At 41.5% G+C, this 24,792-nt stretch overlaps 2 protein-coding genes across 10 annotated transcripts in view; both read right to left on the bottom strand.

Moving 5' to 3' along the window:
• GATAD2B (GATA zinc finger domain containing 2B) overlaps positions 1-18,318 on the bottom strand; it is a 98,410-nt gene extending 80,092 nt beyond the window's left edge. The window contains exon 1 of one of the 2 annotated variants that reach the window (XM_036922238.2): positions 18,127-18,318. The gene's annotated coding sequence lies outside the window, so the exon portion shown is untranslated. Of the gene's footprint in view, positions 1-17,207; positions 17,617-18,126 lie in introns of those variants that run through there. The other variant, XM_036922239.2, reaches the window with a different exon arrangement.
• Positions 1-24,792, bottom strand: part of DENND4B (DENN domain containing 4B) — a 135,580-nt gene that overhangs the window by 98,752 nt on the left and 12,036 nt on the right. For 6 of the 8 annotated variants that reach the window (XM_036922244.2, XM_036922243.2, XM_036922241.2 and 3 more), the window contains exons 23-28: positions 24,578-24,719; positions 24,145-24,381; positions 23,539-23,656; positions 23,282-23,447; positions 23,135-23,199; positions 22,167-23,034 (exon numbers count right to left, since the gene is read on the bottom strand). In XM_036922244.2, coding sequence (XP_036778139.2) covers positions 22,889-23,034; positions 23,135-23,199; positions 23,282-23,447; positions 23,539-23,656; positions 24,145-24,381; positions 24,578-24,719 — 874 coding nt within the window. In that variant the 3' untranslated portion in view covers positions 22,167-22,888. Of the gene's footprint in view, positions 1-22,166; positions 23,035-23,134; positions 23,200-23,281; positions 23,448-23,538; positions 23,657-24,144; positions 24,382-24,577; positions 24,720-24,792 lie in introns of those variants that run through there. The other 2 variants (XM_036922246.2, XM_057495064.1) reach the window with 2 other exon arrangements.

Raw genomic sequence — 24,792 nt, 5'->3', positions numbered from 1 at the left:
ACAATGAAGGGAAAGGACAGAGTTCCAAAGCCTAGGAAGACGGGGCATAAGCCACCAGTAAAATTCAATAGGAAGACAGGTAACAAGATCATTATAGTTAACAGAACACTAAGGGAAGTTATGCTAAAGGTTAAAGATCAGAGATCTAGGAAAAAAGAGCTAACCGAATACTAAATATACTGGTAAGTTAAAGGGGTTTTTCAGGGTCAAAGCAGCATTACTCATCTAGAACTGTCAATACTGTCAAATAGGGCTGCACTAATACATATTTGCCCAATTAACTTATAAATTAAAACCAGAACTAATGGATGAAATATTCCAGTGGGGCATTCTGAACATTCATCACTCCTGTACAGCAATATATAAAAATAAGAATCTGGACATCAAAATGGATCCAAGACTTGATGTGTATTTCATCCCATATGCTTACAAAGAACCTTCTTTACCTCAGTAAGAACATATCCATACAGGAGTGCATCAAGTGCAATGAAAATAGTACCTAACCACAATTCAAAGGATAAAACTTGCCTGGTCTGGATTTCACCTGGGGGTTGCTTCGGGCAGTCTATGAGCTGAGATTTGCCTATCAGCATTAACAAATACATGGAGCTTACAGGACAAAAAGTGTCACTTTTCTTCAATTCAGGGACAAAAACCTGAGATTACTGCTAGGATGTAATATACTAGGCAGAGCTTCATCACTTTACCAGGCAATAAATATTTACCATTAGAAGTTTACCCTTAGGAGTTCCCTGCAAAGAGAATTTTTTGGTGATTTCTTACAAAAGTTTCAAAAGCAGAATAGGTTTTCAATAATTTAATGTCTCACTTTTTACCATACTCTCTTCAATAGGTCCTAGCTATCAGAACACGGTTTCTCAACCTCAGTACTACTGACACTCTGAGCTAGACAATTCTTCGCTGTGGGGAGCTATTCTGCGCACTTACAGGATGTTTAGCAGCACCTCTGGTCTCTACACACTAGAGGCCAGCAACACCACCACCCCGTTTTGAGAACCAAAAATGTCCCCATATACAACAGCCAAATGTCCTCTGGCGGGGCAAAAGCCTCCCAGTTGAGAACCATTACATTAAATCCCACCAACATGATTTCACCCTCGAGGAGGTCTTAACCCACAATCTTAACAAATACTACCAGAGAAGTCAAAATAGTGGTTACTTTTGGGGGTGGGGGAGTAATTGACTAGGAAGGAGAATGAAAAAGACTTCTGGGTGGAGATAATCTGTATCTCTATCTAGGTAGTCACCTTTTAAAACTTTTTCTGTACGTATAGTACATCTCAATTTTAAAAATTCACCCAAAAAATACAAAAACTGATAAGCAAGAGATTGGTAGTAAATCCTTGTCTCAGTGCTGCTAGGATTCTATAAGGTTTAAGAGATACAGAACAAAGTCATCTGAGGGACAGGGAGACAAGTCCCTAAATATTTCTTGATAATGCTATGATCTTCCCTTGAATTCAGGATAGTTGACACTATTCGGGTCCTTCATTTAGCCACACAGCTAGTTACCCATTCCTTTTCACCTATGAAATGCTCTAAGATTGATAATCACATGAGGTCAGGGTCATGTACCCTGTTCACTGAGACTTCCATACCTTTGACTTTGGAAGTTAAACTCTTCAAAAACCCATTTTAACAATAAAGTCTTAAATAGCATTAAAGAGGTCTGCATGAGATCGGGCATGAAACATTGGCTCCTGATAACAAGACAGTTGCCTATCCCCAAGCAAAAACACCAAACAAGAACTGGATTCTCTACTTAAACAAGTAGGGCAGATAAAGGGGATAATCTGAAACAAAAAAGTAAAGTAGGAGGGACCAGAAACACAGAATGGTTTGTGGGGCTTTAAGAGTAGATAAGAAAATTTTCAGACCAAGAAAGCAATTTCCAATATTGTTTGAAATATTAACCAAGAGTTTAGAATATCTTCAAAAATTCTATTTATACATCCACAAATTTCTGTCTTCAGATTTGACATTTTATGTTTCATTGCTTTTTACATCCAAGACAACTTTTATTAAGATCATTTTTTGAAGGATCTTTTAAAAAGAGAAATTGGTAAAGCAAAACATTTCCAGTTAATTAAAAAATACTGTGGTTATGAATTTGAAAACTAAACAATACCTCTTAGAATATAATTTATAAGGAAGAAAAGATGAAGAGCACTCAAACCATGTGATTTTGTCTTTTCCACTTCTTCTAATAGCATGAGGGCAAAATAATCTTATACAACTTGGAAAGAATATGAACAAAAGACAGTTACCTAAAACAGGGTTACTTAACTTTTGGGGCTAGGTACCTCAGACTACCCAATGGAGTGCAAAGGAAAGTTAAGTGTTTCTCACAGGAATACTGATGAGTATTAGAAATAAGTCAATATTTTTCTACAAATAATCAAAATTACATATGTTGCTGTGAAGGGGAAGTATCTGCTTAAGAAAAATTTCTTCTAAAGGGACCCAGCACTATGTCTTTTCAAAACACCAACTATACTGTAATGGACTCGAGTCATTTCTGGTACTGTATAAGTTAAGTTCCCAAAGCTAAAAACTTGGCCAAAGTTTAATACATCTTAAAACTAAAAGAAGGATTCCCGAAAAAGATGCCCTTACTTCAGTGACTTTTTATGTGTACATATTCAACTATTACATTCCTCTGTAATGATGCTGGTTTACTGAAAACTGTTGGAAATAAGAAACAATAAGCCACCCAAATACCCATCCCAAAACACACAGCTCTGGTAGGTATTTAAAACTGTCAAATATCCAAGGTTAAATTAGAATCAGGAACTTTAAATAAGCAAGTTAAGGAGTGATTCAAAGGAATAAAATGTATTAAATTTAGACTTATTCAACAAGAAGAGACTACTATTAGGCATCCATTTTGAAATTTCCATGGATGTCCCTATCTGGCTGATTTTCCTTTGATTAAAATGTTCTTTCAAAAAACAGTCTAGGAATAACAACCTCCAACTTATTTTAAGTATCACCAAATAATAGCTCATTTGCCCAGTTATCCCACCATTAATCTAAGACCAGAACTGGCCTTTTTCTGTAAAGGGCCAGATAGTAATTATTTTAGGCTTTAGGGGCCTTACCTTTGTTGTGACTACTAATTGACAATGGAGCAATATGAAAGCCACAGACAATATGTAAAGGATATATGTGATTATTTCCAATGAAAGTTACTCATGGACACCAAAATCTGAATTCTGTGTTATTTTCCTGTATCATAAAATATCCCTTCTTCTGATTTTTTTCAACCATTTAAAACTGTAAAATCCATGAATGATTTTGACTAGTTCTTAGCTCATGGACTGGACAAAAACAGGCAGCAAGCAAAATCTGGCCTACCAGCCCTTGGTTTGCTGAGCCCTGAGCTATGCCTTATTTTTATTAAAATTTCAAATTTACAAAAAAGTATAGAGGATGATAAAACAAACAATTTATTTATCAACTTAGCTCAAGAAATAAAACTGAAGCTCTCTGAATATCTATTCATCCTATTTCCCTCCCTTTTTTCTTCAAAGGTAACTATTACACTGAATCTAGAGTTTACCACTGCCATACCCTTTTTTTTTTTTACTACTTTTACTTTATGTGTGCAGGTATATCTATATAAAAATACATTACTTTGCATATTTAAAAGTTTTTATGGTATTATATGATACATATGCCCCTATGCAACTCACTTTTTTCCTTAATATTATCTTTGGTATTTATACCAAGTTGATAAACACTAACTAGTTAATTCATCTTAAATGGTATACAGAATGTCAACTATGAGCGTATCACAGTTTTCTATTTCCTGTTCACTCAATAAATTAATCACATATTATATGGCAGGCATTGTTTTCGGTGCAACGGCAGCAACACTGAATAAAGCAAAATTCTTCCCTCTGAGGAGTTAACTCTGATGGACCCTAGCACTTTCTCCTTATTGACATTATTTCTTTCCCAAGTCTCAAAAGTGGCCCTAACCTAATTTTATCCAAAAAGTGAAGAATGAAAGAAAACAAAAAGCCATCCATTTAAGTAAATGGAGATAAATACTTTCCCCTTCATTAAGGTTTTTTAAAGATACTATTTGTGAAGCTAAGAGATAAAACTCCAGGAATAAATTTCACCCCAAATATCAGCATCATTAAGCTTTCAACATTTTAAATTAGAACTCCCTTCACAGTTGCCTTCATTCAGGCTTACACTATAAACAGATCAGTAGTGATGATAAAACAATTGAAACTTCCAGTTTCTTTTCCTCTTCATTCCCAAAAGCCAGTGTCAAGCAATAAGGAAGATAAAGATCAGCAAAGGATCTCAATCTTTTGGTCAATTAACAGAAGGAAATATTTTAGTAATCCAAAACATAAGAGAACTGATATTAATAGGCCCAGAAGACAAACTTTGCTCCTTCTAAGTATAATGACAGACTCCCTGAACAGAAATTAAGCAAGACACACCAACAATAAATTAAGAAACAGTCTCCACCGCCCTTTTAATCTCAAAGGAGATGGTAACTTTGAACACATCTCATGCCCTTGAATTAGTCAAATTTCCTGTCACTCCTTAAGGATGTTTATGAAAACTAAGTTTGTTTCATTTTATCCTTAACAGTAGGCCTTGAATATGGGGTAAAAGAAAGAATTAATAAGGGGTTGAGGTACCACCAAAGGGTAACCCCTCTATACTGGGCAGGTGAAGGCCTATTATTAAGTCCTAAATTCACAAAATTTAAATCTATTGAATGAAACAAATCACTTTCACCCTAAAAGCAGAGAAATGGGATGAGGAAAGAGACAGTAAGTGACCCTCTGAGCAGGAAAACTGGTCAGAAAGGCTATCAAAGTCATACAAGGCATTTGGCCTTACCCATCTAAACATCCCCATTTCCTGAAAACAGTATGACCCTGCTGATGCACAGTGTTTGGCTCTATGCCTCTCTGCTTATTGGGTTGTTCAACCAGAGCTCTAGTAAGGAGTTTCCACATGAGCAGTGAACTGGGAACTGTACATGCTCCTTACTCCTGAAATTTTGGCCCTGATTCTAAACAAATTATGATAAAAAGAAATCAATTTATCAAAACTTTTACATTTAGATTGACAATTGAGAGGCTTGACTGACATTTCAAAGTTTTTCTTTTAAAATGCCTACTCCTCTTTCCAACAATTGGCTACAGTCAAATGGCCAATCATCAAAATCTAAAGATATTTGCTTTCAAGAAAGGAAATATTAATGAGTGTTCCCAACAGCATTTGAAGACAGTTCTCATCACTGTGCAGCCACACTACTTCCCTCAACTTCAGATTTAAATTGAGTTTTCTAGAAACTCTCAAGAGTCTGGTGTGAATGTAAGTAAATACAAATTTTGGGAGGAAAATTTAATAATACCTAACAAAATTTTAAATATGCATGCTTTTTTGCTCCAGTAATTGTATTTCTAGGAATTTTACCTACAGATACATTAAAGTGTATAAAGATGTATGTAAGATGTTTCACTGGAACCCTGGTTATGACACTACACACCACACACACACTGCAAACATTCTAAATGTTTTTCAGAGGACACAGATTAAGTAAATTAAGTATATCCACAGAATGAAACTTTACACAACCACTAAAACAATGACACTTACATGTGTCTCATATATATATATGTAGACACACACACCATACACAGACAAAAACATTAAATGCTCAAGAGTTTGAATGTAAGGATCAGACTTCCTGATTCTATATCCTCACTAGAAATATGACCTTAGGCAAATAGCTTAACCTCTCTGTACCTTAATTTTTTCATTTGTAAAATGGGAATAACAGCATCTATCTTTAGAGGAGTGTGAGGATTAAACAAGTTCATTAATGTGAAGTGCTTAATAGAGCCTGGCACACAAAGAAAGTATAGTAAATGTCAGTTATTATTAAAAACATATCCAAGGTATTAAATTAAATGGATATAGACAAGCAATTACAATGGCTAAAACTATAGTAACAGAAGCTGGGATAGGCACAAATGGAATAGAGATTTTGAAAGCAGAATTTTCAGAATTTGGCAAGCCTGTCTCATACTTAAGACCCAAATTGTGAAAAGTGCTGAATTAAGCTAGTGTTCCTACTTAAATTTATAAACACATTGTACCTAGTATTATACTCATTTTAACACATGACTTCTTTCCTCTTGGTAACTATACATCTCCTTGAGGACTGTGGTTGTGTCACCAACATACTCTACACCACCTATGTATGTGTCTTTTACATAGTAGGTATACAACATATGTTCTGTGAATATATGAATGGTCAGCCTTTTTCAGTTTCCCACAACCAGTGGATTCAAGCGGTTATGAAGTAAAGAAGACCTCTGGCAGGTTGAACAGGAGAAGAGACCCAATTTTTAGACTGAAGTCTTCTCTCTTTATCAATGTGATTAACTGTCATTTTCCCAGGCTGAACTAATCCAGGATAGAGAAAAACACCTGGGGTCTAAACTCCGGGAATTGGAAAATAACACCACATCATTGATAAGAGCTTTGGATTTTAACACAATTTGGCATTTGGGACTACAAAATAGACTTCATGAACTGGGTAATCAGTATTCTTAAGTTTAATAACCTAGTAGTACTCAAATTATGGTTATTCAATGATAAGAGAATAATAGAAATGAAAGTCATTAAAAAGTAAGAGTTATAGGCAATATGAAAGGTGCACAGCCATAAACCCAAATATCTTTTCCCAATGACATTCTGATATCCATTAAAAGATTTCACCCTTAAAACCTTCATTTAAAGAATAAGCAAATTTTCTGTGTACAGATTTGAAAAAAATCTCATATTATTAAATGAAAAAGCAAAGCAGGATGTTGAGAACTATGCTATCTTTTGTGTAAAGAGAAGAAAAACTAAAAAATTCATGTTTACTGAAATGACAGAAAAGAAAGGAATAATTGTGTTGTGGTTTAAAACAAGACAAGTGAAAAACTTTCACAGTATATCTTGATTTTTTTTTAACTTGAACCAAACTTTTAAAAATAAATAAAATGTTCCAGTCATAACAAAATTCATTTACAAGAGCAAAGGTATTTGGAGTAACCTTGCCTTTAACATCATAAAGAAAAACTCTGTGATCCAAAGAGCTAGGTGAAATAAAAAATCTCTAGGACAGGAATCAGCTGTCATATTGTAGTAACAAGATCCCATTCAATTTAGTTTTATATTGTTTGGCCCAATATTAAAAAGTATGCAACCAGAAAAACCCAGCCTAAAATTCATATGGCATCTCAAGGGATCCCAAACAGTCAAAACAATCCTGAAAAAGAGTAGTCAGAGGACTCACACCTCCTGATTTCAAAACTTATTACAAAGCTACAGTAATTGAAACAGTGTGGTAATGCCATAAAGACAGACATAGAGAATTAAGATAAAATAAAGAAGCCCAGAAATAAACCCTACATATGTAATAGAATGATTTTCAACAAAGATGCCAGGACCACTCAATGGAGTAAGAACTCTTTTCAACAAATAGTGCTAGGAAAACTGGATATCCACAGGCAAAAGAATCAAGTTGAACCCTTAAACCTTACAGCATATACAAAAACTAACTCAAAACAGATCAAAGACTTAAATATGGGAACTAAAATTATAAAACTCTTAGAAGAAAACACAGGAGAGAAGCTTCATGACACTGGATTTGGCAACAATTTCTTGAGTATGACAAAAAACACAGGCAACAAAAGAATAACTGGATCTCAACAAAATTAAGAACTTTTGTTCATCAAAGGACACTATCAAAGAGTAAAAGGCAACCCACAAAATGGGATATAATATTTGCAAATCATTTATCTGATAATGGATTAATATCCAGAATATATAAAGAACTACCACCCAACAATGAAAAAAAACCCCACCCAATTAAAAAATGGCCAAGAACTTGAATAAACATTTCTCCAAAGATGATACAAATAATACACACATGAAAAGATACTCAACGCTGCTAATCACTAGAGAAATGCATGTCAAAACCATAATGAGACATCATTTTATACCAATTAGATGGCTTTTTATAGGGAAAAAAAGCAGAAAATTGCAAGCATTGGTAAAGATGTAGAGAAATTGAAATCCTCGTGCACTGCTGGTGGGAATGTAAATGGTGATCACTGCAGAAAACAGTATGTCAGTTCCTCAAAAAATTAAACAGATATGCCATATGATCCAGCAACACCAACTTCGGGTACATACCCAAAAGAATTGAAAGCAGGGCATCTCAAACTGGTAGCTATACACTTCATAGCAGCATTATTCACAATAGCCAGAAGATGGAAACAACCCATATCCAAAAACAGATAAACAGATAAAATGAGGTACTACATTAAATGACATATTATTCAGCCTTAAAAAGGAATGACATTCTGACACATGCTACAGGATGGATGAACCCTGAAGACTTTATGCTAAGTGAAATGAACCAGACACAAAAGGCCAAATACTGTATAATTCTACTTATATGAGGTACCTAGAGCAGCCAAATGCAGAGACAGAAAGTAGACTGATGGTTGCCAGGAGCTGAGGGGAGAGATAATGGGTGTTATTTTTTAATAGGTACAGAGTTTCAATTTGGAAAGATGAGAAAGTCCTCGAGATGGATAGTGGCCATGGTTGCTAATGCCACTTAACTATAAACTTAAAAATGGTTACAATGGTAAATTTAAGTTATGAGCATTTTACCATAAACGACATGCTACATTTACCATTATCTTTTATGAGAATGTCTAACATATACTAAGCAGTTACTATCTGCCAGGCACAGAGAAGTAAAGTAAAAGGTCTTACAACTACTAGCAAGTAGTGGAGTACAAATTTGAACCCAGGTTCTTACTGCAAAGCTATACTTTTAATCATTATAGTAATACAGTAACCAAAAAATTTTCAGTGTAACCAAAGAAGGAAACCTTTCAAATAATTTAGTGAAAAATATCCACTAATATTAGTACCAATACTGGACTATTTTCTCATATCCAGACATCAGAATTCAATTTATACACAACATTGAGAGAGACAGAGAGAGACTGACCTACCAAAGCTTTTTAGAATAACCAGCAAAAGCTAATGTGACACAGTCTAAGCAGCACATGGAAGATGTGCTAAGCAGCTCCAGTAACATCAAATTAAAATGCCAACTTCCAAAGGCTTCTTCAGGTAATTTATAAAGTTATAAAACAGTGAGCAAAAATCTCAGTCCTCCTCTAATACCTTTCTGTGCCATAACAGTACTCTTTATATAGTCTTTTCACACTACCAACCCTACAGAATCCAGAACACAGCACAAAAGTCACACATAACTACACACTTTTGAGTTTTATTTTTTGATAAAACTTCACCATATTGTATTTTACTTCCTCCTATAAATATTATCAGGTATTCAGCCAGCCAGAACAGAAGTTTTAATTTGGAAATGAAGATTGCCCAGATTCTTGCCCTGGTTAAACTCCTCTGTGACAACTACCACTCTGTATTTGACAAAACTGGAACTCACAATTTAATACCAGATAGTCTTCAAGGTTTTGGTACTACAATGTCATGCAACAATCAAAACAGTTCCTAACAGATGGTACCTATTTATATGTAGTTAATTCATTAGATCTCAAATAAATTTTTACCTAATAATTTAGGCCAGAGAGGTCTTATTTCTTTGGATCCTCACGGTTTTTCAAAGATGCACTTAATATTTTTAAGATGACATTGTCCACTGCAAAACTCAACTGTAAAAGATACTTTTCCAGTCACCCATATTCCTTGAAAGCTTTCCGTTCAATATTAATGCATTATACAGAATTCAACTGAGAAACAGCTCTCCACCAGAACGTGAAGAGTTAAAAATGCAGGTTAATGAAAATTTAGGATTTTATCTTAGTGCAACAAGAGCCATATTCTAGTTTACATTCATTGGCAGAAAATGCCTGGATTCAAAATACTCCAAGAATGCAAAACTTTCAAATTCACAATGCACTGAGCTAAGGAACTGAGCATTCTTCACTACCTGAATCATAAAATGAAAAAATAATGGCATCAGATGTACATGGCCAAAACTTACAGGCCAAACTCTAGTACATGGGAAGAGCATCATGTTATTCACATCAAATTTTTATAGAATATATGGTCTTCTAACCAACCTGCCCAGGACAGTGACAATACACAAGACCAATGGTTTCAATCTCTCTGATAGCCAACACACACACATCAATCCAGCCATATAAATGTTAGAGAGTGACTAGAAAACTGCCCCTCTCTCCAAAAAATATTTTTCACTAGTAGCTCAAACTAGAAGGTAAAAGTTTGAATTCAGGGGTGAACACCCTTCAGGTAACCGTTATGTTTTTAAACAACACAGGACAAATTTCTCAAAGTTCTGTTTCAATTTCAGGACCAACACATCACTTTAAAGGACTGAAAAATCAAAGGTATTGTTCCTTTTCTCCTGATTCCCAGGTCAGTCTGCATGCCTCACAGAAGAGAAAGAATGATGGGCTTTACTTTTCTTAGTGTGACACTACCATCTTTACAGAGAGGAAGGGTTTCCAGCTCCTGGCTCAAGGTTTCTGCTCACTCACAAAGTTGAAACCTTACTCTCCTGAGTCTAGTATGTTAGATGAAAGAAAGTGGGGGCAGCAGCTCAGTTACACTATCCTGGGAACTTACTGAAGGTGAGGGACAAGTTGGACGATCTGTAACATGTGCCTTAGAGTCATAGGGGAAAAAATGGCAGCCTCCATACCAGGAAGTTTTTCTAGAAAACATCTAGCCTACTGCTACCATATTAATTCTGTGGAAAACCAGCACACAAAAGCAGTCAATTCCCTCATTCCAGAGTGACACCCTTTTTAAAAAATTCAACCCACAAACTACAGGGAGGCAGACTAGCAAAGTGCAGTATCCTCAGAACATTCAGGGAGATTACTAGTACCCTAAGATATCTTTCATGGTGAGACAATTTTGAGAAGCTTTGCATCCTTTAACCATTCTTTCATCACTCCCAAAGCACAACATATATTTAGACATGCAAGGCTCTGGAAATTCATGCTGTAAAGAAATATGCCTTAATTTAACCAAGAATTTTTCAAAACTCTATTTGACCACATAACTTTTTTTTTTTAAGGTATCATTGATATACAATCTTATGCTCAGGTTTCACATGAGCGACCACGTAACTTTTTCACAGAAGAACTATTAATACTCTCTGAGGACTTTTTTTTTTTTTTAGCAAAACAAGTCTATGAGAAACATTAGGAGAATGGTTAAGATCACAACTTTTGGAGTCAGGCAGAGTTGTTCACCACTCTTATTAATCTGTGAGATTCCAACGAAATGATAGCCACTCTGGGAATTGAGTTTTCTCTTCTGTAACATGGTTATAATATCTACCTCACAGAGTTACTATGAGAATTAAAATAGTGCAAAGCCTTACACAAAGAAAGTGCTCAGCAAATGAGTTTACATTTACATTTTAGAAGTTCCTTTTAAGTTCTAAAACCTACAAAGATGCAATTTTTTTTAAATCTCGGGAAAAATTAGAATTCAGGACTAACAGTCCTTCAGAAGTGTAACGCCCCAGGATTTTGCAACCTTTTCTATCCACTGGAATATTGGGAGAGCCTTTAAATTAGCATTTAAGATGATATACAGGAGTGTCATCACCTAGAGATGAAAATGGTATGAACAGAACATGACTGTAGAAGAGTATTTACGGCTTCAATGATAAAAAGAGCCTTCCTTGCCCCAGTATGGCTGGTGTCCTTATATAAAGGAGAAGATTGGACATAGAGATACACCCAGGGAGAATACCATGTGAAGACTGGAGTGACGCTGCCACAAGCCAAGAACTATCATAAGCTAGAAGAGAGACCCAGAACAGAAACTTCTCTGATGCCTTCAGAGAGAATGCACCCTACTCCCCGACACTTTGATTTTGGCTTTCTTGCCTCCAGAACTATGAGAAAACAGATTTCTGTTGTTTAACTCCTCCCCCCCAGTCTGTGGTACTTTTTTATGGCAGCCTCAGCAAACCAATACATCTGTCTTGTTCACTGCTGTACCCCCAGTGTTTACTACAAGGCATGGCATATAGTAGGTGCTCAATAAATAGCTCTTTAATTAAAGAAAGAACATACTAATATGAACAAGAGAAAATGAGTTGCAAGGAAAACTCAGCTGTGCTGGCACATAATAATTATCAATTATACTATGCTTTGCAGTTTACAAAGCACCTTTACATGCATAATCTCATTTGACTAACAAAAACTAGCAAAATAGGTAGAGCAGCTATTGATCCTCATTTCTACATTGAGGAAACTATAGCTTGGAAACTTCAAGTGACTCAGCCAAAGTCACACAAATGATAAACGGCAGAACCAAGACTCCAACCCTGTTCTTCTGCCCCCAGAAGATAACAAAAGGAGCATCTTCTGAATGTATGCAGCATTTTCTCATCCCACAGGATTACTCATATTTTTTAGTATCTTTTAGGTAACAAGCACCCTGCTAGGCACTAGAGACACAACAGTAAAAAGACATGGTATCTTTTTCCTTCAGGATGTTTACAGATCACTAGTGGGGAGAGAAGCAATATTTATGAATTAGAGTGAGATCAAAGAAGAGAGCATATCTAAGTCTCTTTGGGCAAGTCAGAGAGGCTTCCCAGAGAAAGTAGCATTTGGGACAAATTTTGGAAGCTGATCTGGTAATTAAAAGAGCTGTATCTGCTCATGTATAAACTGTAAGGGAGCAAAGTCAGTCTAAATAGAAAGGCAAAGATTTAAAAAGTTTCTAAACAAAGTTTCAATTTCACCTTTAAATTATTAAAAACTATTGAATACTTTTAAGAAAGGGAAGTAGAATAATCAGATCTCTGTGTTAGACCATTTTGAAGACAATATGATTAAGAGTTTAAAAAGAAACAAAACTAAAAACAGAACTGTTAAGAGATTATGGCAATATTCCAAATAAATTGTTGTGGGCCTAAATTAGGAGACTAGCAATGGAGACCAGAAAAAAGCATAGATTCAGAAATATTTACAAAGTATTGGATAAGAGAGAGAATTGACAATGGTGCTCACATTTCTGGCTTAGGTCACTCAATGAACCACAGAAGGGGAACAGATGATGAAAATGTTGAGTTTGAGGTACCAATGGAACACAGAGGTGGTTATGTGTAGCACATATTAAATAAATGGAAACAAGAGGCTGGAGTTTAGGAAAGATGTGATAATATACGTGAATATATATGAAGTTTTTTTCAATTATCAAGTGTTATTTATCATTTCAGTGGGAAGGCATTTTATCATTACTTGTATAATGCTCCAAGGTTCACAGAACACTCTAAGACACCATGTTATGCTTATCACATTTCATACTTTGTTATAAACAAACATGAGGTTAGGAAAAGTTATTATCATTCCTATTTGATCAACAAATATTTACTACGTGCTAGGGAAGGTAGTAAGCATTAAACAAAACACCAAAATAAATCCATGCCTTCATAGACCTGATTTCATATCAGGGAAACCAATAAGCAATAAACGTAGCAGGTATGTTATAGTTGTAAGTGCTATGAAAAAGAAAATAGAGCAGGCAAGGTCTCAGAGTGCGAGATGGGAGTTAAAGATGCAATAATAGGGGTAGGATAAGGTCTCACTGAGAAGGTGACATTTAAACAAAGATTTGAAGGAAGTAAGGAAATGTCATTTGTATTATTCTGTGGGGAAAAAACTAGCTATTTCCCATTAGAGGGAATAGCTAGTGCAAAGATCCTAAGATAAAGAGTGTAACTGGGGTATTAAAGGAACAAGTCAGTTTGGCTGCAATGGAGTAAGCAAGAGGGAAGATGATAGTTCGAAAAGAGAAGGGGTGGGAGGGCAGATAATGTAAAACCTTATAGGCCACAGTAAGGAGTTGCTTTTAGTAAGAGAAATGGGAATTCAAAAATTAGCAGCCTTATCCAAAGTCATACAGTTAATAAATGGCAAAGCTAAGATTTGACCCAGGACTTCTAGACTCTACATCTGTGTTCCACTATTCCAATTTGCCACTTATTAGCCCACAACCTTCCTCCCAGGAAGTCTGAATTTAAATGCTCTTAAAAAGCGAACTTTATAAATATCTTCTAGGTAAGAGATGCAAAAGCACTCCAGTTAATATTTCTAATCCCTCACAACTGTAATGGGTATTTATTAACCCTACTGTCTAATTTAAATCATACTAACATCCCAGTCTGTATTCTGGGAGATTACAAATTCTACCTTCCCCAAAAATGAGACAAGATGAAGAAAGCTTTGATTAAGAGGTTTAAAGCATGACTTTCAGGTTCAAGTAACAGTGACCTGAATTATTTTAAAAATGTATACTAACCAGATGTGAAAAGCACAACAGAATGGCTCAGGACTGTGGAAGTAATTAACATTTTCTAGTTTACTTGTTAGTATCAATAACAATTAAGTTCACATGTTATCAAAAAAGCTTCTGCAGTTACTATGACTCACTGAGGTCTGGGATCTGACCATTTCATACCTCAAAAGTAACAAAATATGTGTTTTCTATTCATCTATTGCTTTTGGTATATAACCCCGAACTCCTGACAGTTAATGTCAACTTAAGACAATGGAAAGATTAGAGGATTTTGAGGGAGACACCACCAAAAAAACACATGAGACAAGTTAAGCCCTTAACGGCCCTAGGTCACTCCTTTCCTACTGGATGAACTCAAACTATATAGAAATATTTCATATGTCCATAAGAGAGAAGATAATAGATGGAACTGAAGGAAGGAGCATTTAAAATCAGATCTACTCTTCAGAGGCACTCTTCACTACCACACAACCATAGGAGGCACTCTGGAGCCACCAAAATCCCCAACCTGTACCTACAGAAAAAGCATCAGAGGGATTACTGAGGATAAACCAAACAATATGGCTAACAGAAGCTATCCCCCCACCAAAAGCCAGTCTTTCTCAACAGAAAATGAACTTCCTTATGTGTATTTTCCCAGGCTGAGCCAATGCAGGGGAACTGCAACTTTGTGTGGCATTATCTGATAGGTTGGATTTTTCCTGAGCAAGAGGTGGACAGCTTTATGCCAGGACTAGATTTATAGTCAATCAGGGTGTGTCTTGTTTTTTTCTTCCCCTCCAAATTGCCTCAGAAAATGCCTGGCTATTGTGCCTTGATATGTAACCATTCAGGGCTTTAAGAACTGCACAGGGTCTGGAAAGACAGTCCCTTGGTTCTAGTTATGGCTCAAATCTTATAATTTACCTACCAGTTGTTTTAATCAACCAAAGCTGGTTTGGCTTTTCTCAATGAGCCAAACAACATGAGCATTCTAAGCTGAGAGCAGAGGGGCTGCCTGTCAGCATGACTCCCAATGGGATAGCTAACATGGAATACTCTGCAGTCTAGAAAGCAGGACAGCATAGCTGCTGTCCCTCACACAAGCACCTCCAGCTTGGTAGGTGCAGGGAGGTAAGGAAAGCATCATCTGTAAATTGGAACAAGAGGCCTGGTTAACACAGAACATAACTGCTTAAAACCAGGATGTCCAGAGGTCCCAGCATATGATTAAGATACTATTACTGACACACAGATTCTTCTTCTACACTGTTACTCTCAAACCAAAAGCTAACCTGGAATTCTGGCCAGGGCCAACCAGTTTTTTAAAAAAGGGGTGGTGGTCATGGGAGACATTTGCCCAAAAAAAGGGAGGCAAGCAGCACACAAACTTTTGAATGAACTTTAAGTCTATGAGGTTCCGAACAAATTTCTCACATCTCCCCCATCACCCTGTGGCCGTATGCTAAACACAGCAGTAAAAGTTACTGCCCGAACTTAGATTTGAAGGGTGATCAGGGAACCTGGTTAACCTTCCTAGATTAGTACTTGAACGGCATCCTCTATTCAGACCCTATTCGAAATGCCTCTAAACAGGAAGTTAACAGACATCACATCACACAGTCAGAAGAGACAAACCACAGTGTCATAAAGATGGATGCTGTTGTCAACTACAAATCACTCTCACCTCATCGAAAGTGTTCTCAAGTAAGGAAAAGGCAGGACAAAAGTGCATAAGCCTCACCTCTTCTCAAACTAGGTCACTCAGGCTACAGGTCCTGCCTTCTGATTCCTGATTAATACTTACCTGCTTCTTTCCTTACTATGATGACTATCACTGCCACTAGACTAAAAACTATATTCTTCTAAAAATGGCAGAAAGCACTACCAAATCAGTACTCCCCTTAGTTCATGATTCATACAACCTCTCCACTTAAAAAGCCCAAGGAAGACTTCTTGACCTGGCCCATCCCAAAACAAAGACTAGATATTAGTCACAAATAAAGCACTATTCCCAACAGGTGTGGGCCTTCCCTCAAGTATACCAAGCCCTTTAGCAGCTCCAGAGTAGCCTCCTTCCCAACCAAGTACCAAAAGAAATGCTACTCTAGAACAATACTGTATCAAGACTGCTCTAGCACCAAAAATATGAATCCAAGTGGTCATCAGACTTCAAGGAAGTTTTTAGGTCAGTGTATCAAAGAAAGAGCAATAAAGTTATCACCAAACTCCCAAATAGGTTAATCCTCAGCATACAGACAACCAATATACAGATACTGTGCTGCTGCCAGTAAACAATCAGAAGTCATCTGCACCGGGAGAGGGACTGGATGGCTGGAGGACAGAGGTGAGGGGAAATTCTTTTCACTTTACATCACATGTAAGCACTGTCTATTCAAAAAATAAACGTTTAGAACGAAAAATGTTTCAAAAACTCCAGAACATCAGCTCTTCTCCAACAGAGCAACTGTAAACCTGCTTTTACATCCAGCTGTGGATTCAAACCTCTCTGATGCTGTATGGCCTGGAAGCACTGCTCTTTTCCTTTGCTGAAACAAGTATCTCCCAGCTCTCTCTCACACACACAAAAGCCCTCCAAATAATCATTTATCAGAAATGAGAAAACTGATCCTAGGAAGGCTACCTGATTCTCGAGATGACAGCAGACGAAAAGGCTGATGATAGCTCGGTTGGCATCCACATGCCACCCACCCACCGTCAATGCGTCCGTTTCTACCTCTGTGTCAGCCCTACGATCTAACATTCTGTGTTTGGAGGAAAGTTGATGCTGGGGCAGAGCCCAGAGGCTACTATACCTTTGTGAAGGGGGAACGCTGTCCCGGGCCGGCGAATGATGATACCCAAACCTCTGAACTCCCAGGAGTGATTGATTAGCTCCTCAGTGTAATTGAAAGCCGGAAGGCAAAAAGTACTCTAAGTCCCGCTTTGGTTAGGGAAGGGTAAGTTCTAGCTCCATCGACCCTCAGGCACTGACTGGGATAGAGACCCAGTGTGTCCCAAAAGCCCAGCTGAGGAAAGGGGTGCTTTAATCGCTGTAGAAGTACTCACACGGGCTGAGACAATTCCCTTCCTACGGGAGGGCGACGGAACGGTGAACGACGAAATAAAGGGGTAAGGTTCTGAGCTCCTGATCCCCTTACCCAAATAAAGATAATTATCCCGCGCTTCCTTCACCTTTAAAGATCCTCTATTTGTCCCAACCGCCAGCAAATACTAGACCGAGAGCTGGGAGCGGCCCCCGCACCCTGAGGGCACCACTGGGGGTGGAGAGAGTGAAAAGTGGGGGGGGCGCTAGAGAGGAAAGGAGGGGAGCATGGCGGGCAGGAGGCAGTGAGTGAAAGCGGGGATGGCGGGGGAAACGGGGCGCGAGGGAGGAGAGAAAGAGTAAAAGGAGAAGAAATGAAGGGACACGAGCTGGGGGCGCGCGAGGCCGAAGTGAAAGACCGGGACGCGCGCGCGGAGCGCGGGGAGGGGATGAGGTGAAGGGGGAGCGCGAGGCGGGGGCGCGCGGTGCCGGGGTGGGGGGAGGGGGACGCAAGGCGGGGGCGCGCGGGCGGGCGTCGGCTCGCGGGCGCTTCCCCTCCCCCCGCCCCTCCACCTTTCCCTTCCCCCATCTCCGCCACCACCGCCTCCTCCCAGCCTCCCTCCCTTCCTCGCTCCTCACCGCCCCCGGGCGGGCGGGCGGCCAGGCTGGCCTAGGCCAAAGCTCCTCACCTGGCGGTGGCGGTGTAACTCCCGGCTAGCTTGCCTCCTCAGGCGGCGGCGGAGGCGTCAAAAAAGGAAGAGGCGACGGCACAGTGGTTCCGGACCCCGCTGACGGGACTGGGGGCGGGAGTGGGGGAGGGGGCGGGCCGGACCGGGGCGGGCGGGCGGAGCAGACACTGCGGTACAGACGGGGGCAGCGGCGGCGGCGGCGGCGGCTGCACCGGCGGCGGCGGCACCACACAAACAAGGACGCTGATTGGGCAGCTGCCAAGCGCCTCGGCTCCGCCTTTCCCACACGCCACGACGCCCATTGGGCGACCTAAGCCGGCCTCCCCGCCCTCTTCTTCTTGGCCATACCAATAGGAGACGGGATGCCGGGACTACACCCCACCCTTGAGGACTGAGTGGCTGGAGAAGTGATGATTGGCGTAGTTAAAACCCAGTCCTAAACAGAGGAGGGGGATGGTCTAGCGGGGGCGCGTTAATGGGTACCTCGGCCAGTCCCAGACACATCCGGGTCTTTGGCAGCCCATTAAGTGTCGGGGGTCAAAAAATTGCTTCAGGCTGCAACTTTACCTTAGAGACGTTTAGGTCCCCAGGCAGCCGCCGTACCCCAATGTCCCAAAACCGAGATTCCCATTTGGCCAGTTCTCATTCTTCCAATTCTAAAGATGGAGACTGGCGAACGGCGCTGGGCTCTGCTTTGGGTAGTGGTTCATCGTGACAGAATCCAGAAATTTCACTATAAAAGTAGCTTTAGGCGCTCGGGCCTTACTGTCTATCTGGGCGTGGCCTGTCTCCGTCTGCCAAAGGCCTTGAGCTGCCTGATTTTTGTACCTCAGCGCGGACCTGTCATGACTAAACCACGGCAGTAGAAAGCAGGCAGCTAGTCAAACTTCTGAGAAATTACTTGTGCAGAGCCCCAGCAGGTCCTTCTCTCAAGATCTCCTGTTCTGGTTAGGTTCACAGTGAGGGAAGCAGCCTCCCACCCGACCCACATCACTTTATCAACTCAAGGCCTAACTCTTGCTTAGCCACCCTACCTCCAGAGGCAGGTAGGCCCACCTACTCTCTTAGTGGTTTCTCGAGCATTTACAAGTACTGTTCTTGAGCACCTTGAGGATAGGGACCGAGTATCACAAGAGTCCGTGTGTTGAGGGAATAATAACATTTTCGGAGAGACTGTACAAGGCACCGTGACATACATGCTTTATCTTTTTCTTGTAAGAGCTTTACGTGTATTATTTTATTTCTCATAACTCCGTGGGATAGGTATTGTTATCACCATTTTACAGATGAGGAAACAGGTACAGATCAAGTGACTTGCCCAGTTACACATGGTAAGTGGCAGAGCTGCAATCTGAACCCTGGTAGGTCAAGAAATAGACTAGAGAGTTTAAGGAACTTGCAAAGGCTAAACAGCTAATTACTAAGCAGACTCAGAAATACTGCTTCCAGAAGCACTATAATGTGTTTTTCAAATCATTTAGAAGTTTTGCTGTGCAATGGAAATGAACCTAATGAAGGACGTGGGCCACATAAATAGATGGGTAGACCCTGAACACACACACACACACGCAGAAGCATGCCCCAATTCTTATTTTAAGTGGGTAAAAAATCTTCTGTTCCATTCTGTTATAATGTCCAGGTAAAGAGCAGAGTCTCTGGAGTCAGACTGCCTGAGTTTGGATCTTGGCTCTTCCCCTTACCAGGCGTGTGCTTTGGGAGCAAGTTACTTAACCTCTAGGCCCTTGTTTCCATACCTATAAAATGGGAATAACTGGTAAGAGTACCTAACTCACAGGGCAATTGTGAGGATCATAAAATAGCACATTTAAAATGTTCAGGACAGTGCCAACAATGTAGTAAGTACTTGATTAAACATTAACTATTAGAGTTTTCCTTGCTTTTCCAACAATTTCACCCTTAGTCTAAATTCAGCTTCTGTTGGTATGCTACCTGTAGTACCTAATATGTAGTGCACTGGAAAGTATTTCTCTGCTAACCCCCTCGTTTTAATGTTTTCATTGACTCATTTGCTTAGCACACATAATAGAGGACCTATTACATTATAAGGCACTCTTCTATGTGCTGGGGATATAGCAGTAAATGAGACAAAGTCACTCCCTTCATGGAAGGTACAGTCTATCCCTAACCTGCTGCTTTGTCCATTATCAGTTCAACACCTTCTCTGCTGCCTGAAGGGCCATTCTTCACCAGCTGTCAAGGAGACACGAGAAATACAGTGGTGGAAGATACCAGCCCAAGGAAGAAACTAGTGAGGCCTGAGAATTTAAACGAATTAAAATCATGCTGTACAGGTGGCCTTTCAGTCTGGAGGCTCAAGCTCCAAGGAAGACAAGTAAGTGAGGCCAGTGTTGTAGTGGCCATGATCTTTACCCTATGCAGGCTATACCTGTTTGTTCATTTTCTTTTTGAAGCTGACATTTATTGAGCATGCTTAGCACTTTCTATGGATTATTCAATTAATCTTTAAATAACCTCTTCAATTTTTAGATGAGGGAACATTGAGGCACAGCAGTAACTTGTCTGGTATAATAAAATTAGAGGCAAGATTTAACTAAAATTTGTCATACTTGAGCATATGCACTCTAAAGTCTGGGAAGATAGATTGGGTCAGGTAATTTGGGCAGATCCTTCTCCCTCCTACAGCTCCCTAGGCTATAAGACAGACAGATGTCGTATTCCATTGGTGAGTACTCTGCTGTTTGGAATTCCCAAATATTCTCATGGTTCAAGAATTCCATAGTTCTACCCATCTGAGCGTAGAACTCTAGAAGAAAGCCCCAAGATAAGAAGCATAAGCTGAGAGGCCGGGGTGATTATCTTTACTGTTTGTGAACCAAGGGGCCCTCCAGACCAGTAAGATGGTATGCTTTATTAGGGTAGGGAGTGAGCCCTAAAATGCCCTCTATAATGCCAGACAGTTTAGCATATTGCTGGGCAGATTTTCCTCAACAGAAACATGATTTCAGGAAGGCAGTTGTTCTCTTCCAGAGGTCCCTGGAGATGACACAGGGAGAGATTGATTCTGTGGTGTGAGGTCCAATCAGAACCTGAGATGACATAAGGCTTCCCCTCTGAAAAAGGCATCTCCTAGTCCCTGGCAAAACAGATGGCACTTCCTAAGCCTCTGTTTCCCACCTGTAGTTTAGGACCCTGGAAAAGCATCCTACCATGCTTAAACAGGATGGTCCTGTGGCTTGAAAGTCCCAGAATTCAGAAGTAGTACTTTTCTCTTCAACCACTCACCTCCACCCCCAGGAATTTGCACTGAAGGCTCAGGTAAGTTACTTCCTCCATTGACACTCCTGCTCTCCTTCCCCAAGGCATTTGTTTTGTTGGTTAATTCCCTTTAGTAATTGGTTTTGCAGCTCTGTTGTTTCCTGTGTTTATTTCATTATTCAGGAAAAGGAAAGAAAGGGAGAACGTCAAGTGGGCCAAAGGGATTAGAAAAATGATTCCTGTCTCCCCTATGCCCAACATACAGTGAGCCCCTTAATCCCTGCTCCTATTTTCCTGGGGCTATCCCTAGGTGGAGACCCTGAATGAAGATACTGCCTGCAACTAGAACAACTAAGGAGGCCTAGGATGAATGCCAGGGCTCCCAGGACACATGAGGGCTGCCAACACCAACTACTGGGGAGAGGGTTGTCATCCCTGTGGAGGTACTGGAGAAGTTAGGAGGGGGACGCTGGAGGAGAGGAAAGAAGGCAGAGATGAGCTCAGGGCCCCCAGAGAATGGAGCCTTTGTGTGGGGTACAGATGAGGGACAAGGGGGTGATTGTGCGGGAGGGCCGGAAGTGCCACACAGACTGGCACCACCATAGCCAGCACCAGATTCACCCCTCTCCTGCTCCGAGAACTCCCTGTGCCCCAAGAGACCAGTAGCAGACCTGGTCAGGGAAAGCAGGGTGTGCCTGAAGGCTGCAAGGGATGGGACAGGGGAAAGAAGGATGTGCAACAGGGAGGGGAGAGAGAAGTACCCCTCCCCCACTATCCCGGACCCAGGGACCAGGAGGCAGAAAGAAAAAGACAGAAGCAGCGTTTATTATATTTACATCCAACAAAAATTTGCAAAGAGCAATCTGTATTGCACAGTCAGAGCCCTGGCTGGGTGAGGCATTCCCCAAGGTGGAGTGGACATCTCCTCACTTTTAAGAAGCTACAAACCACTGGACCTCAGTGCCCCATTTCCCTTCTCTTTCTCACCGTCCATAAGAACCTCATAAGCAAGGGGGCTGTGGCTCCAGAATAAATAACATAATGAAATACAAACACTAAGGTGGAAAAGCATGGAGAGCCTTGAGCTCCTTCAGCAATTCCAGGGAAAAGGGACCATCTTCGGTGGGGACTGACATCTCTCCCTCCCTTTCAGGGCAAAGGTTCAGTAGCTCTGTGTCTTTCCAGTTGTTTTTTAAAACAAAAACTTATAAAATGACCAGGGCAGTGCAGATCTGTGGGTACCCTGGAGGGGAGCGTCTGATATGGGATGGGGAGGAACAGAGCTGTGCCAACTCCTCCAGGCCTCCTCCAACAGCAGGAGCAGAGTGGGCAGGTTGGAGAGAGGGGATGTGAGACATTTGGTACCAGCAGGCCCCTCTTCCGGCCCCGACTTGGAGCCTGTGGCTGAGCATGCCTCGCGGCCTGTGCTCAAGCTCTCTCTGAAAGGAACAGGGAAGCAGGTTATTGGTAAAATCCTTTCTCCCTCACCTCCCCACCTCAGGCTAGAGAGGGAAGCTAAGGGTTTCTAGCATTCCAGTGGTTCTCCAAAACATTTCCGGCAATCAATGGCCTTTGGGGTGGGCATCTGTGCCCGCCGCTGCCTCAGTTCTTCCTTGCCCATGCTGCTGGCCAGCTTGTTAAAAGCCGACTTGTACTTCTTGTCGAAGGCCACTGGGAAAGAGGGTGGAGGTAGGTCAGTATATTAGGATTCCAACCCTGCACACCTGGGCTCAGATCCCTAAACTCCTCAGCCTTCTGCCTGCTCCCTCACCTATGTCCACGTGGTCCCTGCCCAGAGCAGCCATTGTCAGGAATAAGATCTCCCGGTAGATGCCCCTGGAGTGGAGACAGAAGGGCATGAGTGAGGGAGTGCAGAGTCTAGGCCAAGCCACAGACCTCCCAGATGGGAACACTGTACCTCTGTAGGTGCAGGCCAGAGGGAGGGGGCCCCAGAGTTTCCAGCAGGAGCCCTACAGCCTTGTGCACCTCGTTGAGACCTACATGGCGAAGCACCGACTCCAGCAACGCCAGGCTAAGGGATGCAGGTACTGGGCCTGGCCATACCACTCGCTGGGGAATCTGGCCTGGGTAGGAGAAAGGAAGGTAGCTAGGATTATTGAGCCCTCTGGGCAGGGGGCCCACCCCTTCCCACCCAAGGCCAAATGCCAGACTCACTGTGGACCCTCCAGAGCACATAGAGAGGTGGGCAGCTGTTGGGGTCGGGGGTCAGGACATCCCACAGCAGCCGCACCTGCACAGATGCTGGATCAGGTGTTAGCCAAGGAGATGGGGTCTGCAGGAGGCAAGACAGAGGAGACAAGCTCATGGAACGGGAGGCAGGGCGCAGGAAATTGTCAGGAGATGTTCCAGAAGGTGGAGGATATAGCCAAAGAGAAGAGCAGAAGGAACTCTCATCCTCCATGAGACTGCAACCTCTTTGAGAGCAAGGACTTTGTTTCGTAATATGCCACGTTCCTAGCTCCTAAAAACAGTGCTTTGAACCTAAAAGGTGCTGAATAAATACTGATGGAATGAAAAGACAAACATTAATGACTCCTTGTCTAGGTACCAGGTCTAGCAACAGCCCTGTGAGGTGAGCACTCATGCCATTTTACAGAGGAGGCTCAGAGTAGGGAGGTGAAAGGCCAGGAGTCACTCCGTGTACCCCTGACTCCAAAGCCTGTGCTCTCTCTGCAGGGTCAAGGACACAGGCCTGAGAGACAGAGAGAGGAGATGAGAAGGGACACACTCAGGAAGCAGAGACCACATGAGGACACTGACCTGGGGGGGTGGGGGCCCATTGCAGGAGGCCAGCACCAGGCATGGCAGAATACTGGGCAGGCGCAGCCGCTGGAAATACCAAAGTAGATTCCAGAAGATGATGGGGTGGGCAGCAGGCAGTTCAGGCAACGCCAGCACCTCACTGCCCTCGTTCTCTACCAGCGACTCCAGCTCCTTACGTAGCACCAGGGGGCTCAGGTATGCCCACGCCCCACCCTCAACCTGCCGGGAGGCACCCTGTGAGGCACAAAGGGGGAGGGCAGTGGAGGGCATGTACCATGGCCCCATCCTCAGAGCCATGCTTCCCCTGAGCTTCTGGGATGCCCCTGGCCCTCTCGGTGCCCATCTCCCCAGCACCACTGGGGGCCCCCACCACAGGGTAGCACAACATCCCCCACATTATTCTTCATGCCCTTTTTGTCCCAGCCCTTACCCCCATGTGCCCATTGCAGAGCTGGGGCTCTTCCAAAGCAAGGCAGAGCCTGCGGTCACTGAGTACAGGGCCTGGGCCCCCAGGGACAGGAGCATCTCTGCTGCGACTGGCATCAGCAAAGGCAGGCTTGGGGCTGGGGATGCTGTAGGGGGACAGCAGGAAGGGTCAACCCTCGGACCTCCACTTCCCTGTCCCACCCACAGCACTTGGCCCAT

This window comes from Manis pentadactyla, chromosome 19 (assembly GCF_030020395.1).
Source record: "Manis pentadactyla isolate mManPen7 chromosome 19, mManPen7.hap1, whole genome shotgun sequence".
In the NCBI taxonomy this organism is placed as follows: domain Eukaryota; kingdom Metazoa; phylum Chordata; class Mammalia; order Pholidota; family Manidae; genus Manis; species Manis pentadactyla.
This window is presented reverse-complemented; position numbering and strand designations above follow the sequence as displayed.